The sequence below is a fragment of the Marmota flaviventris genome, chromosome 1, assembly GCF_047511675.1.
Source record: "Marmota flaviventris isolate mMarFla1 chromosome 1, mMarFla1.hap1, whole genome shotgun sequence".
In the NCBI taxonomy this organism is placed as follows: domain Eukaryota; kingdom Metazoa; phylum Chordata; class Mammalia; order Rodentia; family Sciuridae; genus Marmota; species Marmota flaviventris.
The window spans coordinates 203385061-203401002 of record NC_092498.1 but is presented as its reverse complement, the minus strand read 5'-3'; the positions used below and the strand labels follow the sequence as shown (position 1 = coordinate 203401002).

Below are 15942 nucleotides of genomic sequence, written 5' to 3'. Positions count from 1 at the left end.
ACCTCGGCCACCACCAGCCTATGTGTGGTCACCTCCTCACCAGAGCCCGGCGGTGCTGCTGGATGAAGTCCTCAGGAGAGCTGGCCCATGGGGGCAGCACCACATCGCCCACCTTCTCATTGGTCAGCTGGAGACAGCCGAGGTCAAAGCCTGGCAGAAGACCAGGTCAGCTGTATCCCTGCACATCCTCACCATCCTCGTCTGTGTTCTCAATTCCCAGAACCCCACTCCCAGGGCCAGGGCCAGGGCCTTGTGTGCTACCATTCTGATTTTCCAGGAAGTCAGGAAAGTAGTAGAACTCTGGGATGAGCTCCTTCACATCCATAGGGCTCTCCAGGCGTGCCTGCCAGGCTGCGGCCACGGAGTGGAACTGCCGGTCAGAGCAGTCGAAGCTGGCAGAGGGGCATGGGCCAAGGTGAGGTGAGGGAAGGGAGAGAGGAGGTGTAGCCTCAGGGAAGAAGGGGACAGAGGCAGGCCCAGGATGCCAAGAGGATCTGCCTCCTCCCTTTGTCTGCCTCCCCACCAGCCCTGGCGCACCGGCCACTCTGCAGCTGGACGTGCAGGGAGGTGAAGGGTTCCACACGGATGAGGTAGTGCATCACGCCTGCTGCATTGGAGTAGTGGGTGCCATAGTGGAACTTGTCGATTGTGCCAGCTGGGTCCTCAAAGCTCTCATATCTGGGGCCACAGGTTGAGGGTGTTCATCAGAAACTCTCCTCTTCCCCATTCCCACCCCACTGAGCCCTGCCCTGCCCACATGCTCACTTCTCCCTCACGAGCTGGGCATGCTTGGGGTTCACCACACCGATGGGTTTGGACAGGTCCCGGAAGACGGCCGGGTTGCTGAGGTCCAGGGTTGGGGACACATAGTCCTGCAAGACCCAGGGGAACTGGCCGCCCACCCGGGAAAGGAGCTGCATGAGGGCCCTGATGGTTTGTCTGCCCATCCTGCCCTGCCATTGCCCCTCAGGAAGATGAGCACAGCAGGCTGGGGTACCACTTGGAGGACTACAGGGGAGCAGACTGTCTATGACAGACACTCCTTTCATGGAGAACAGGGGCCAAGTGGGATGGGGAGAGGACTAGAGAATGTGAGGGCTGGCAGGGAACAGGGGCCAGGTCTTGGTCAGAGGCATACCTACTCAGGACTAAGCTCAGAGCTCAGCCTACTGGCAGGTGCCTACACTCAGGGCTATTGGACCTGAGGGATGGGGGAGTGCAGAGTAGGGCCCTCACCACAGGGTACTGAGACAGGTCGTTGTACGTGCGCCCCGCAATGGTGTTGAGTTGCATCAAGTATTCGAAGTTGGATATCTCACGCTGTACCCATTTCTAGGGAGCAGGGGAAGGCAAGAGGGGAGCTGCAGGGCTATCCGGCACTCCCTTTACTCTCAGGGTCCTGACCTCACATCTTTCCCCCCATCACGCAGCACACTCAGAGCTCACACCTGGGTAAGGCCTGAGGCACGCAGCATCTCCTGGGGGGAGCGGCTGCTTAGGTAGCCTTGGGTAGGTGGCCGCAGACGCAGGAGCCACGAGTACACTTGGTTCCGAACCTGGGTATGAGGTGGGATGGGGCAGGGCTGGGGCCTGGGAGGATGGCAAGGTGATGAGGCTGAGGTCCCAGCCACCTTGCACGGGAAGTTGAGGAAGTAGTTGGACTGATCGATGAAGAACAGTTCAAGCGCTGAACGGCGCAAGTTGAAGCGCCGCAGATGGACCTCACGCAGCTGGGCCAGAGGGCGCCGGAAATCATGGCCAATGCCTGCAGGACCAACAGCAGGCGTAGGCACAGGAGTCTGGCATTGGCCATTCCCTGCCATCCCAACAACCTGCTCCATCAGGACGCACCCTCCTCGGTTTCCACACGCTCAGTACTGCCATCATAGAAGTACACATGCTGTGTGGTGACCTCCAGCAGTCCTGGGACCACAGCCACAACGGTGACCAGCTGGCACTCGGCCGACAGCACCAGCTTCTCTCGCTGCTCATCCAGTTCTGTTGCTTCCATCCTGGAGGCCAGCACCCACCTCAGCTGGAGGCTCTGGCTCCTCCTTCCCAACTAGCCCAAGGGCCACACTCTCCAAGTGGCAGAGACATGAGGTACATATATTTGTGCCTCCCAGAAGGAGAGAGGACCACTGTTATGCTTATCCCCCCACCCCACCCCCCGCCATTACACACACCGGGGCTTCTAAATATCTTGCCAGGACATCAATCCCCATTCCCTGCTTCCCCTGCCACAGCCCCTGACCACTCCCAGGGCCCCATCCCACTCTCGTTCATGTTTCTCAGCCCTGCTCTGGGTGGCCCTGCTATTAAAAATCAGCTTGGGAGATGACTCTCCCAAGCTCCCATCCTGATTTTGGACCATCCTTCAAGGAACTAAAGTTGGAGAGCAGAAGGGGACATGGACTCGAGGAGTCTGTCCTATAGCAGGCATGTACACTCTGGAGCAGATGCCTTGCTCACCACCCAGTCACATCTCTAGGAACTCTGGGCCAGCTCACAGCCCACCCACTCACAGGGTCTCCAGCACAGCCAACTCATCCTCTCCTAGCTGGTCTTCCTGTAGCTCTTCTGTTGGGATGCCGACTTTGGCCTCTTTGGTTACTGCCAGAGGCAGTGAGGCCTCCTCGGTGGGTGTCAGGGGGGCCTCACCTACAAGAGGCCAAGCATACTCAGCCAGAGCAAGGCAGGAAGGGAAACAGATGGTGGACCCAATGCAGCGCACTCTCACCCAGATTGTCGCGTAGGGCACTGGCTTCCAAGTGAGGGTCGAAGTGATGGTTGGGCACCAGCTTTAGACGCATGCGTGAATACGTCTCAGCACTGGACAGCTTCCAGTGAGGGGGTGGGGGATTCCTGCAGATGTATCCCATGGTGGTCATGGGTGAGCAGAAGGCTGTAGACCCCCATCCCTCCCAGGCCCCACACCAAAGGCTCCAGGATGGTCCCTCCCCACCAAGCCCTGCCCCTCCACCCTGAGCCTAGCCCACCTTAGTGCCCAGGCCCCACAGGGGCTGGAGAGCTGGCGCCACAAAGCCCCCCAGTGCAGCAGGGCTGTGGAGTGCTGGGCTGCCTGTTGCTTCAGCATTGCCACATAGCGCAGTCCCTCGAGGCGTGCCCTCCGCTGTACAGGCTCCAGCACCAGATCCTGTGGGTGGGAACGGCTCCGTCCCACCACTGCTGTTTCACCTGCCCCCATTTTCCCCACCCTGTCTTGTCAGTTCTCCCTTGGGCACATGCGTAGGGCAACTTCCCACCCCAAGCCTGGGCAGCACACCTGGAAGGCTCTTCGACTATGGGTGCGCTCCCGCTGGCGCCGCTGCCCATTGCTCATGAGAGTGTCATAGCAGGCATTCCAGAAGCCTGACATAAGGTCATGGCTCTTGGCATAGGTGTCCATTTCAAACTGTGACATGATGGGCTGCACCTGCAAGATTGGCACAGAGAAGAAACCTGTGTTCGATGTATGCCCTGGATCCCATTCCTACCCCTGAGTCCCCCACCTCCAGGCACCTGCTTGTCGATGAAGTGGCGCCATTCAGGAGTGGCACAAAAAGCCTGGAAGTCCTCGAAGAAGGTGGGGCTGCCGTTGGTGGGGGGCAGGGAGGGTAGCCCCCACTGCAGCCCCAGTGGCTCATAGGCACGGTCCAGCAGCGTGCGCACCAGAGGCACCAGCCACGAGCAGCGCTCAGAGGCTGCAGTGGCTGCAGATGCGGGCTCATTGGCTGTCTCGGAAGAAGAGGTGTTCAGTGCCCGGCCAAGGGCAGCCTCCAGCTTGGAGAGCACATAGCAGGCCTCCTCACGCCGGGCTGGCACTGCAGTCTGCAGTAGGGTGTGCAGCTTCACATAGGCTTGGGCATGCAGCTGTAGGCACAACAGTGGTGAGGGTGGCACCCTGCTACCCTCAGGGCTCTCCACACTGTCACCCACCCTTCCCACATTGCCCATGCCCATGCTCACCTGTGGGTCCTCCAACAGGATGTAGCCAAGCACAAGACGAAGGCCAATCTGGGCCATCTCACGAAGATCAGCTGCACTGTTGGCCAGGTGTGGCCAGGCTCCCAGGCGATCGAGCAGGTTACACACACCTTCAAAGAGCTATCACACGTGTTTGGGGGTTTTGGTGGGATTGGTATTAGGGATTGAACCCAGGTGAGTTGTACCACTTAACTACATCCCTGTCCCTTTAAATTTTTTTTATTTTACTAAGCTACCAAGGCTCAAACTTGCAATCCTCCTGTCTTAGCATCCTAAGTTACTGGGATTACAGGCATGTACCACCACACCTGGTCACACACAACATATGCCAGATAGATGTCACCATATAAGATCAGCAATCCAAGGGGAGAGTGCAAATTAAAGTTTGTGCACCAGGCAAGACCACGCTCAGACTTCCACACCAATGCACCAGGGATACCCTCATGTAGTATCTACCTCCCAAACCAGAAGCCGGCAGGTCGACACCCCTTTGAGTGGTCATACCTTCTCACTCCATAGCTCCTGATTACCATGGCCCTCAGCACACAGGAAGTCCTGCAGCAGGCGCAGTAGCCAGAGCGCTTGCTGGGTGAGGCTGACCAGGAACCCAGGGGGAGCTTCCTTAATGTCAGTCAGAGCTGACTCCAGCATCATCTCCAGGAGGCTGGAGTAGGCAAGGGATTTGGGTGTTTACCTGATTGCCTCCCTTGGCCCAGGGCCCAGAAGACCCCCTGCCAGCCCAAGTTGCCCTCTCACCTGCGCTTGATGCAATCTGGTGGGCGCACAAGCGTGGCCGAGGCCCCCAGCTGAGTGAGCACTGAGAAGACCTGACCACGCTCCCTCCAGGCAGCCTCGTCGCTGCCCTCCACGCCCCGCCACGTCACTGAGAACAGCACGTTGGTGAGCAGATTACACAGCTCCTCTTCGGGGGCTTGCTATGGCACAGGAGGGTAAAGTGGGCAAGAGGAGAGGGCTCACGATGACCCCCAACCACCTCAGCATCCCTTGTCTACCCACTAGTGGGAATGGCAGGAGGCAGAACACTCAGCTAGCAGCTAGCCTGGCACCAAGGGTCTGGAGAATGGTGTAGGGGCCCCAGCTACTGCCTGAATTCTGGCCAGGAAGCCAAGGTATCACTAGATATTCACACACTTCAAGACCTGTCTTAGAATTCTCCGGAAGAACTCTATCAGATGACCTGAGGCTCAGCCCCAAATCCAGAAGCACAAGTCAGCACCCTTGTAGCTGTGTTGCACTTGGCTCTCCTGAGGGTCCCTCCAAAACCTGGCTGGTGTCCCCTACTCTGGCTTGCCCTGATCCAGAACACCTTGGGACACAGCTGCAAAGGAGAGCTACAAGGGGCAGCTTTGGGCATCATACCAGGCAGTTACAGCCCTGCTATCAGACAGGCAGTGCCTGTGGAGAAGCTGCACTATATCCCTATTCTAGAGGTTCCCTTCCTGGGGTCCCATAAGGCAGCAGAGGTGAGCCCACCTCACCTGAGGGTTGCTGGTGTTAGAGGTGTCATCCCCACTGACAGTGGGCTCTGGGAGGCTGCCATCCTCCAGCACATTGGAGAGACTGGAGCTATGGCGGCCAGGGACAGTGGGGAAGGGCCGTGGCCCATCCAGTGGGGAAGGTGTGCCAGGTTGGCTGGCTGGAGTAACTGTCCCACTGCTGCTGCCACCACCGGCAGTGTTGCTCGATCCCACACTGGCCCGTTCCAGGCCCAGGTCAAAGGGCGTGGAGAATGGGGAAAGAGCATGATAAAAGGCATCAGAGTCAGAGCAAGGGACCTCCGATGGCAGGAAGACATCCCCAGGCTCAGCAGGTGACTCAGTGGGTGGCAGTGGCAGGGCTAGCTCCGGGGAGGTAGGAAGCTCTGGGGGAAAGGGAGAGGGGCCACCAGCTGTGGCAGCTTCCAGGACATACAGCCGGGTCAGGACATCCTGCCACCCGGCTTGTCGGGCCAGCAGTCGCACTACATCTGGCTGTCCATAGATGAGGTGGAAGAGCTGCAGGGCCAGGACACAGAAAGTTAGGTCATTTGACCATCTGCCCCTAGGCCCCTGTTCCCAGGCCTTTGTAGTGAGGCCTCCAGAAACCCGGTATGATAGATAGGTAAAACGAGATCCAGAGGGTGAAAGCCACCCCTCTGCCCACAAGTTTTTACCTCTTACTCACCTGGCGACAGATATCCAGACGGACACTGAGGTCAGCTTGGAGGGACAGCTGTACCACAGCTAATAGATCTGAGAGGTTCAGGCTATCTGGAGGGATGGTCAGAGGGGCCTGAGGGACTGACTCCAGCAAGAGGGGTTGCCCTCAGTCCTGGTCCCTATACTGACCCTCCCTCTTCCCACCAAGCCCTGTTTTCCCGGTACACATCACCCCCTCCACCTGCCCCGCCTCTCAGCCCCAATCAGATCATACCTGCCCCCAGTAATAGCTTATAGAGGCCTTGGCAGAGCTGGGGGCAGATGGTTCCCTCTGGCAGGCAGGCAATGAGGCCCTGCAGACCACTCTCCTGCAATCGCAGTCGCTGGCGGCTCTTCTCAGGTAACCGCTCATTCTGCTGCAGTCTGCGCAGGATCTGTGTGGGGACCGTTGGGGGCTGTTATCATAGGAAAGGACTTACCATAGTAGAGGAAGTCACTGTGCAGGTGTGTGGCTCCAGGAGAAGCCTGTGAAGGCAGCTTTACCCAATGGCACAGGTTTCCCAGGACCCCAGCCAGGATTCGGGGTGGGTTGGGTATACCTTGCACACTCGGTCAGGCAGCAGGGGCAGTGACCTTGGTCGCACCAGCAGTGCCAGCAGCACCTCAAGGTTCCCTGGCTCCAATAGGAAGACAGCCAAAGACTCCTGTGCTGGGGAGCCCTGAAGCAGGGCCAGCAGCAGATCCAGTGCGCCTATCACCTTGGGGGTACAAAGTCTCACTCTGGTCTGGGCCTCTCACATGGTCCACACACCACCCTTACCCAAAGCCTCAGCCTCACCAACCTTCAGCCTACCTGGCCATCATCACCCACAGCTGCCAAAAAATTCAGTAGGACATGCACATCCTCAGCAGAGAAGCTGCGTACCAGGAACTCCCGCGCCAGGCCCAGGAGGGAGGTTTGCACTGTGCGCAGGTCATCAGCCGCAAGGGGGCGCTCCCGCTGCGGGCTGGCAGGTCCGGAATGTCAGAGTGAGTAGGTGAGCTGAGGTAGCACACTGTCCTGTCCCCAGAGCTAGAGGCTGCAATGTGGGACCCCTACTGTCTACCTGGTCCCAACAGCCTCACCTGTAGTGGGTGCGCAGAGCGTCGAGGATGAACTGGACCCCATACTTCTTCCGCAATTTCTGTCTGTGCTCACGGATGATGCTGGACATGTACTGAATGTGGCCTGAGTGGGCGTCAACAGTGGGTCCTTTGAGATTCTCCAGGACAGAGCCATGCCCCTGCCAGAACTTATGTCCCCTCAGATCACCCAGACATGGTTATAACTTCTTTGTTTTATTGGTTCTTTTTAGTTATACGTGACAGTAGAATCCATTTTGATATAATTATATAAGCGTGGAATATATCTTATTCTAGTTCAGACCCCATTCTGGTGGATGACCATGATGGTGGAATCCACTGTGATGTTTTCATACATGTAAGGGTTATATAACTTCTTATCTCCCACCTGCCCTGTCACTGACCACTCACCCAGGTTCCCATACCTACCAAGGCGCACAGCAAAGTCACTGAGAGTCCAGGGGTGAAAGTTGAAGAGCAAATGCTGATAGAGCAGGTACAGGAGAGGCCCACTGTTCTCAGATGCCACCTGCTCCATCAGTAGCTGGGCAGACATGAGCACATTCATGTCCATGGCCCAGCTGGGGACCTGGGGTGGGAGAAGGAATTGGCCTAAGATGTCAAGCTTTGCCTGCCTGCTGTCCCAGCCACTGAGGTTCCACCCTTCCCAGCACAAGCGTGATGGACATCAACACGACCATCCCTGCTCAAAACTCTCCAGTGTCCCCTGGCTGTAGTGCAGCTCCCAGCCTGCTGTGCACTGTCCAGCCCCAGCCTGGGCTGCCCTTTCCCCATATCCTCTCAGCCTAACCCCACCCAGCCGTTTGGGCTCCACTCAAATGCCACTCTTTCAGGAAGTTCTGCCTTTTGGTCCCCCACCCAGCTCCTTTGTTCAGACAGGCAGACACACCCCACCTGCCCCACCAGGCCTCACCTTGCGCAGGAGGGCCCCGATGATGGCAGGCCCCTGGCACTGCACCAGGCTCTCCTGGTTCACAGTGTGGGCCTGCAAGAAGTTCCTCAGCATCAGCAGAAAGGCTGCCACTGGGTTCTTCTCCATCCGCTCCTCTGCCGGCCACCAAGGAGGAAACAGATGTGGGTCAAGGACCTACCAGTGACCATGAGACCTCAAGCTCCAAGTCTTTATTGTGCCAGATTCTCTCCTGCAAGCCAGGCCCCAAGGATGCTTACCTGAAGACTTGCCCAGAGGGAGAAGCAGGCCTTGAGTGTTGTGACCAGAGGTCAGTTCAGGCCCCAGTAGGTCATATGTTTCAGCTGGACCTGCCTCAGCCTCTTGGGGCTGCAGAGCCACTTGCTCCAGTAGGGGTAGCAAGGCACCCATGCCCCCAATACAGTTCACCACATCCTGGGAGAGGGGACAGCAGTGAGAGAGTCCTGCCCTGCTCCACCCCACCATCCAGCCTGGGAGCCTGGATCCCAACCAGCTCGCCTGAGTCAGTTTCCCCAAATCCTGCCAAGGCCCAGAGCTGCTCCCCAGAACATCTTTTAACGCTGGGCCCCACTCCTGCTTGTTGCACACACTGCCCACACATGCACACGCACCTTCACATCCCATGTCTGCACCCTGTGGCCTGTCAAGCGGCCATCCAGCGCATGGCTAGGGGACAGGTCCAGACAGATGTTATTCTTACAGGCCTGGAAGAGCAGATGAGCAGGTGGCAAGGGTCAGATAGAGGAAGGGGATGACAGACAGAGGGAAGGAACCAAGGGAAGGTAACACTGTTGAGCCAACCACCCCAAATACCTGAGGTGAGTAATGGAGGAGCAACTTGGCGCCCAGCTCGTGTAGATCACCCTCAGGCTTGAAGGGGGCCGGCTCATTGGGCCCTGAGGAGCAAGGGAAAGTCTTCAGACCTCACTGGGCCTCTGGCCAAACTACATCCAGAGCCTGCCTCTTCCCTGCCCAACCAGAAGACAGACCCCCAGAGAAACCTTCTGTGCCCTAGCCCCACTGATCCCTGGACTTGGACTCGGACAACAGGACAGGGGCTGGGACCAGGCAGAAAGAGCTACCTACCTAGAGCACACAGGACTCTCAGGGTGGCTGCCTGCAGCGCTTCATGGAAGATGGCCACAGCCCCCAGCTCACCCTCCAGGGATGTGGGGCTGCCCCATCGAGTGTCCTGGGTGCCTGCAAGGGTGGAGCTGATGCTGCCCTCCTGCAGGGGGGCCACCAGCCCGGACCCCCAGCCCAGCGCTACGGAGGCTGGGACGGACTGGGAGCGGGTGAGGGAGGGGTGAGCATGAGCCAGGGCAGCATGGACTGGTGGCGTGGGAAGCCCCGTGGTGGTGGTCGTTGTGCGGTGCCCAGCAGAGCCGATACAACAGGAGGAGAAAGGCTGCGGGGCCAGGGTTGGGGGACTGGTCAGGTCACAGCAAAGCCTGAGGCTCCAACTACATCCAGATTCTCACAGTGACCCCCAAGACTACACAGATCCCAGAAGCTGAAGTCTGAGGCCGAGAAGGAGGCAGAGTGGAGGACACACAAGGCTCTAGGCTCCACCCCATCCACAGCACTCTGGGTTCCCTCACGGGCCCAAGGCTTCCCCAAACCCTGCCTGGCACACCTCACTGAGGGAGGGGCAGCGAAGGGGTGCTGTTTTGACCAGATGGCCATCTTTGTAGACATGGACCAGGTTCTGGCTGAAGGGTCGGCGCCCAGGCACATGGATGATGGTGATACAATGCTAGAACAGAAGCCAAAATGTCAAGCCACATTTGGGACTTGGTATCCCCCTCCCCATTGGGCCATGTGAAAAGGGTGGGGACTCACCCAGGTAGAGTCGGCGAAGGACACTTCGGGCAAGCTCATGGTCAAGTACTCCTTCCGTGTGCACACAGCCACCACCAGGGTCCCAGCTGCCGTGAAGAAGGCCTCAAATCCTGAGCCGCTGCTGGTGAAAAAGCTGGGGGCAGGCAAGTTGGTTACACCCATGTCTTCCAGCTCACCTTGGCAATGGGTCCTGGCCCGTGGTAGTCACCCACCTGTACAGCTGCTTTCGCTGGAGTGGCCGAGTGGGAGCTGGGGCAGGCACTGCATCCGAGGGGTGTAGACAGAGCCAGGCATGGAAGGTAAAGGCAGGTCCTGGCCATCGCTGTACAGAGGGCACCATGATGCCTGCCATGCTGGGTGTGAGGTCAAAGTAGCACAGTGCACGTGCAGGACCCTGGTGCCGGGCCATGCCTGAGAGGGCTCGAATGATGGCACCTGCATGTCGAGCCTTCCCAGCCTCAGCTCCACCTGGCCCTGAGTCCAGCTCTGATGGGGGACGTAGCAGGCGACGTAGCTCCAAGGGCCTTATTGACACACGGCCCAGTGCTTGTAGCAGCGCCAACAGTTGCTCCTGGCACCGGGCCTCCAGGGTTATTCCTGTGTTGAGTGTCTCTAGCAGGTAGCCCACCAGGCCTGCCTGCACACAGGTGGCACGGCTGGCAGCACAGCTGTTACAGAGCCACCAGAGGCGTTGAGCTAGAAAGAGCCGCAGTTCAGCTGTGGGCAGTGATGGCAGCCATTGCATCAGCACCAGCAACGGTTGCTCATTGCGGATTGGTAAAGGGGGGCATATGGTGTGGTCACCCTCCACAGCCTGTGGGTAGAGAGAATGTGACAGTCGCTGGTCAACTGTGGCACCCTGCCAAGTGTGGGACTTCCTGTCTCAATTGCCTACAGCATGAATAAGCCACATGTGCTACACCATCCTGCTCATAGTCATGGGTACACAGATGACAAAGACCACTAACAGCAATCCTTCAGCACTGTCAACCTCCAAGCCTCAGTTTGTACCCTGGGTAGGCGGAGCCCCAACCTGCACATTCCTAGGACCATCCTGGGGCCGGCCAACATGCAGCAACTTCCAGGGCCCCACAGTCCAGAATCCTTACCCCAGGGACACTGATGAGCATAGCTGGGCCACAAGTCATACAGTGTACCAACTATAGTCAACAGTCCTCCAGGGTGGAGACCTCCCCATTTGTGACTCAGTCCTGGCTGCCTTTGGGACTCTGGATCCAAGCCCTGCCCTTACCATGTTAAGCAGCTCTTGCAACAACCGATGGGTGGGGGGCCCGTGGCTCTGCAGGACCTCCTGCAGGTGCAGGTAGCCAATGCGTTCCTTGAACACCTCCTGCGGAGTGCAATATAGGAAGGAAGTGAGCATACACACAGGCCCCAGAATGAACACACCCTTCTAGGGGCACTGTCAGGGCTCCCTTGCCTGGCTCTGCCTGGTCACTATGTTGTCTGGGACAAGGGGCAGAAGAGGGATTGGGAAGCATAGAACCATCTCAGAAGCCTGCAGATGGTGGTCAGCCCACAAGAATCCTTTTCCCCATCCAGCCCTGACCCAGAATGTCCAACTCCCAGGGCAGACTGATGACCATACCTGCCTAGTGAGCTAAGCTCGCCCAAAGGCCAGGCAGAATCTTCTCAGCTCATTTACTTTGCTCCAGGGAGCAGATCTGTTCTGGGGACATGTAGTCACTTAACTGTATCTGGTACCTTGACTGCAGCTGGGCTGAAGCATCCTTACCTTGGCTGAGGGGGAGCCACTCATGATACAGGTCAACACTCTGACTACATGGACTGCGATGGCATCTGTATCCTGATCCAGTACCTTGGGATGGGGAGGGGCAGTCAGCAGAGGCAGTAGTCAGGGTGTCACGGCTGGCAGCACCCTGCAGTAAAAGGGTGCAGGGCTAGGCACCCCCAGATACATAGCATGTGTTGGATCAGTGACCCTGGCTGGGAACCAGGCCCTCTATTTAACCCTGCTGTTGTGACCCTACCTTGAACCTGGGCCCTCTTTGAGCAGCTCAGCAAGACCTGCTCTGACAGAAGCTAGGAAGAAAACAAGGTTGGGAAGGGCCTAACTGGGACATTTTCTCTGCACTCCCCTTCCTGTTCCCTGGTAGTCTTAGGGGCCCCAGCCTCCACACATCCCCACCCAACCTAGACACGCATATGCAAGCAGGCCAGCAAGTGCCCCATTACCCATGATGATTGAAGGGGGTTGGGAATAAAGGAACAATCAATCACAGAATGTCAGAACCAGGAGAACCTTCGAGACCTTTAAATCCTACCCGGTCCCCTGTCTCCTAGACCCAGGTGGGGATACTGGCTCAAACTGGCTGAATCTGAGAGCCAAAGAGGCATACTACTCACTCCCCTTGCCCCACTTCTGGGGTGAGGAGTTGAGAGGGCTTAGAGAGTTTGTCAGCAAATGCTAAACCATATTCTGGCCCTGGAGGGTCCTTTGGTCCCAGATCTGCCCAATTTCCCAAGTGTGATCTCAGGGAATGGAGCTCAGTGGTAGTGCACTTGCTTAGGATATGCAAAGCCCTGAGTTCAATCCCTAGTACCACCAACACAATCAAACAAAATAATCTGCTAGGAATGATCTCAGACAACATTCTTTCCCTTTCCAGGCCTGTTTCTATGTCTATATGAATACATGAAAGGTGGACTGGAGATATAGTTCTGTGGCAGAATGCTTGCCCAGCATGTGCAAGGCCTTGAATTCAACCTCCAGCACCACAATAAATAAATAAATAGAGAGATAAATAAATGATGGTGGGCATGGTGGTGCAGCTCTGTAATCCCAGCTTCTTGTAGCCCTCATGCAAAATGAGGGTTGGAACATATCATAAGAAGCTAGAGAACACCCAGTGCCCTGTTTAGGGTGGGTATAAGGATCCACAGAAAGAAGTGGCTTCTATGGGGGACCTCCTCTTCTGTGAAGACTACAGTCAAATCCCTAAGCACTGGGGCTTCTGTTTCCCCTTCTGAGAAATCAGGGTGGGTGGTTGAGAGTTTCGAAGGTTCCTTCCAGCTTGGCATAGCCACACCCCAGCTCCCAATTCTAATACCAAGTGGGTAATATGCCATATCCTGCTCTAACCTCCAGCAGGGGGCTTGGAAGAGGGTGAGACAACATAGGGGATCCACCTCCTCTGCTAGGCCTCATATACGTCTATTTGCCACCCTGCTGTAGCACAGGAAAGGCTCAAGAGGGAGCCCAGGGCAGTGGTCCCTCAGCTAGTCAGTCCCAGGGTGGTACCTTCTGGACATCGGGCTCGGTCAGTAACCAGGTAGCCAGGTCACTGTCCCCCTCAGGGGGCGCCCGGGCCTGCAGGTACAGCTGTGCGGAGGAGGGTGGAAGAGGCAAAGGAGAAAAGAGGAGGAAGATGGGAGAGGTAGGGTTAGAGCAGGACTGGGGCAGCTGCCAGGGCTATGCCCCAGAGGGAAATGACACCCTGAATCCCAAGCAAAGTGTCCCCCTAGGCACTAGGGAAGAGTGGGACTGAGCCACCATGCCCTGCTCTAATGAGCAGAGGCAAGGGAAGATGAATAGGACAGACACTATATCCAAAGGCAACTGATCCCACTCTAGCCCATGTAACATTCCCCTCTTTCCCATTACACTCCCCTTCTGTGTGATACAGAGCCATCCTGAACTTCAGACCCAGCCCTGTACGGCCCAGAAGGACAGGCTTGTCCATGCCCAGTCCCTCCCACTGAGTACAGGCCTTAGCAGCAACCTGGCACCTCCACAATTCCCCTGCCTCTGGGTTCCAGCCCCTCCACCCCCAGTCTGGGCGCCCCCTACCTTGCTGTTCTGGATCAGGCGAATGAGGTGCTCAAAGCAATTGTTGCTGAGGAAGGTAGCCTGCAGCACTGGCCGATCCTCACAGGCCAGCATCATGGGGATGGCATCTGTTCAAAGGTCAAGGTCAGGCCCTACCCAACTCCTCCAAGCAAATTTAAACTTTCTCCCCCATGCTACCCAGTCCAGCCTTTCCATCATCACGTGGGCCTTCCCCTCTTGCCGCCCTCTCCACGAGCTTGGGAGCCCATACGCACCGAGCATGTTGACCCGCAGGGTTACAAGGGCCTCTTCGGAGCCTGAGTTTGAACTAGCAGGCCAGCCAGCATTAAGGACACGAAAGTAGCCCTCCAGCAGGGCACGGAGCTCTGGCCCTCGGGGCGGTGTGCGGCTGGCATGCAGGACATGTACAGCACCCACCAGTGCCTCCAGCGCCAGTCGCACTAGGCGGGGGTCCCGGGCTGGCCCATTGCTGCAGCCATGAACAACACTCAGCAGGCCCTGCACTGAGCCGGCACTCACAGCCATCTGCCCGTTCTCCTGCAGGTGAAGGCAGAGATGGGCAGTGAGCAGGGGCCCACAGAGCAGTGAGGCCAAGACAGCCACCCCCGGCCCATAAGCTCATCTCCCGGCCTACCTTTCCTCCTGCAAGGACAGCGCCAAAGAGGTGGATGAGCCGCAAAAGCAGCTTTGGAGGCAAGTGGTCTGCATCCTGCAGGCTCTCTGAGGTGGGCAGGACAGGACAATGTCACCATAGTTGCAGGGCTGTGGGCCAGGGGACTGCACAAGAGATGGGTGTCCTGGCAAGGGGTGATGGGGTAGGAGCTGGAGCAAGCAAGAGCCCCATTTAGAAGGAGATTTCGGGGCTGGGGTTGTGGCTCAATGGTACAGCGCTCGCCTGGCATGTGAGGGACCCTGGGTTCGATCCTCAGCACCACATATAAATAAATAAGTGAAATAAAGGCATTGTGTCCAACTACAACTAAAAAATAAATATTAAAAAAAAATAGGAGATTTCGCTTTGTTCTAGGGGCTCAAAAAAGTCATGGCTCCATGCCAGGGGGGCTGAGAGAGACATAGCATTTCTTGGAAGGCATACAGTCCTGCTGGAGTGGCTAGTCAACTCTCCAGATCATTAAACCCCAAATAGGGTCCCCAGGGTGATCATATAACCCCTCTGCTTCCCTGTGTGACCTAGGGTTCAATTTCTCAGGTGCAAATCTCCTGCTCCTTCCGTCCCTGTGACAGGCAGAACTTCCCAGGCCCTGTTTTAGGGACCCTAAAGTATCTACTATATGGATGACTCCCCCTCCCCCCACCTTATCCCCACTGGGGACTTCTAGGGGCTTTCACAGTCTTGTATATGGGAGGCCCACCTCCACCAAAACTGGACAGGATGCCAGGCCGTGCACCAAAATCAGATAGCAGAAGGGATCAGCCCTGGGTCACATGGTAGTGTGGGGGCTGGGCATGATTCAGGTGGGATATGGTGGAAGTCTCCCTGGGGTCAGAGCTTCTTTTTGGGGAGTACTGGGCATTGAACCCAGGGGTACTATACACTGAGCTACATCCACAGCCATTTTTATTTTTTATTTTGAGACAGGATTTTGCTAAGTTTCTTAGTGCCTCACTAAATTGCTGAGGCTGGCCTCACCTTGCCATCCTTCTACCTCAGCCTCCCAGATTGCTGGGATTATAGGCATTCACCACTATGCCCCACTGGGGACAGAGCTTTTGAGGCAAGGCCTGAGAATGCAGTTGGCCAGTGAAGGAAGAGACCACAGGGTGGGCAAAGATCCTGAGGTGGCGTAACTGGGTACAGTCTAGGGATGAGGTGACAGGAGTAGGGCTGGAGAGCAGAGAGGGAGAAGGGATGGAAAGAAAGGCTGTGGGGAGCTGGGCCGATGGTGCACGCCTGTAATTCCAGTGACTCATTGAGACAGGAGGATGGCGAGTTCAAAGCCAGCCTCTGCAATTTAACAAGTCCCTAAGCAATTCAGTGAGACCCTGTTTCTAAATAAAAAATTACAATAGGGCTGGGAATGTGGCTC

At 57.0% G+C, this 15942-nt stretch overlaps 1 protein-coding gene across 6 annotated transcripts in view; it reads right to left on the bottom strand.

The window, feature by feature from the left end:
• Window positions 1-15942, bottom strand: part of Nbeal2 (neurobeachin like 2) — a 30761-nt gene that overhangs the window by 4935 nt on the left and 9884 nt on the right. For 3 of the 6 annotated variants that reach the window (XM_027932538.2, XM_027932540.2, XM_027932539.2), the window contains exons 7-42: window positions 14529-14614; window positions 14149-14431; window positions 13895-14001; window positions 13346-13426; window positions 11819-11902; window positions 11315-11413; window positions 10275-10876; window positions 10063-10195; window positions 9857-9976; window positions 9307-9628; window positions 9034-9116; window positions 8832-8924; window positions 8460-8634; window positions 8203-8336; window positions 7698-7857; window positions 7272-7374; window positions 7000-7153; window positions 6746-6904; window positions 6421-6580; window positions 6172-6257; window positions 5487-6002; window positions 4744-4922; window positions 4492-4651; window positions 3970-4107; window positions 3523-3873; window positions 3287-3436; window positions 3000-3157; window positions 2741-2865; window positions 2526-2661; window positions 1852-2012; window positions 1449-1765; window positions 1237-1332; window positions 766-890; window positions 538-678; window positions 262-392; window positions 41-150 (exon numbers count right to left, since the gene is read on the bottom strand). In XM_027932538.2, coding sequence (XP_027788339.2) covers window positions 41-150; window positions 262-392; window positions 538-678; window positions 766-890; window positions 1237-1332; window positions 1449-1765; window positions 1852-2012; window positions 2526-2661; window positions 2741-2865; window positions 3000-3157; window positions 3287-3436; window positions 3523-3873; window positions 3970-4107; window positions 4492-4651; window positions 4744-4922; window positions 5487-6002; window positions 6172-6257; window positions 6421-6580; window positions 6746-6904; window positions 7000-7153; window positions 7272-7374; window positions 7698-7857; window positions 8203-8336; window positions 8460-8634; window positions 8832-8924; window positions 9034-9116; window positions 9307-9628; window positions 9857-9976; window positions 10063-10195; window positions 10275-10876; window positions 11315-11413; window positions 11819-11902; window positions 13346-13426; window positions 13895-14001; window positions 14149-14431; window positions 14529-14614 — 6218 coding nt within the window. Of the gene's footprint in view, window positions 1-32; window positions 151-261; window positions 393-537; window positions 679-765; window positions 891-1236; window positions 1333-1448; window positions 1766-1851; window positions 2013-2525; window positions 2662-2740; window positions 2866-2999; window positions 3158-3286; window positions 3437-3522; window positions 3874-3969; window positions 4108-4491; window positions 4652-4743; window positions 4923-5486; window positions 6003-6171; window positions 6258-6420; window positions 6581-6745; window positions 6905-6999; window positions 7154-7271; window positions 7375-7697; window positions 7858-8202; window positions 8337-8459; window positions 8635-8831; window positions 8925-9033; window positions 9117-9306; window positions 9629-9856; window positions 9977-10062; window positions 10196-10274; window positions 10877-11314; window positions 11414-11818; window positions 11903-13345; window positions 13427-13894; window positions 14002-14148; window positions 14432-14528; window positions 14615-15942 lie in introns of all 6 variants that reach the window. The other 3 variants (XM_027932541.2, XM_027932542.2, XM_027932543.2) reach the window with 2 other exon arrangements.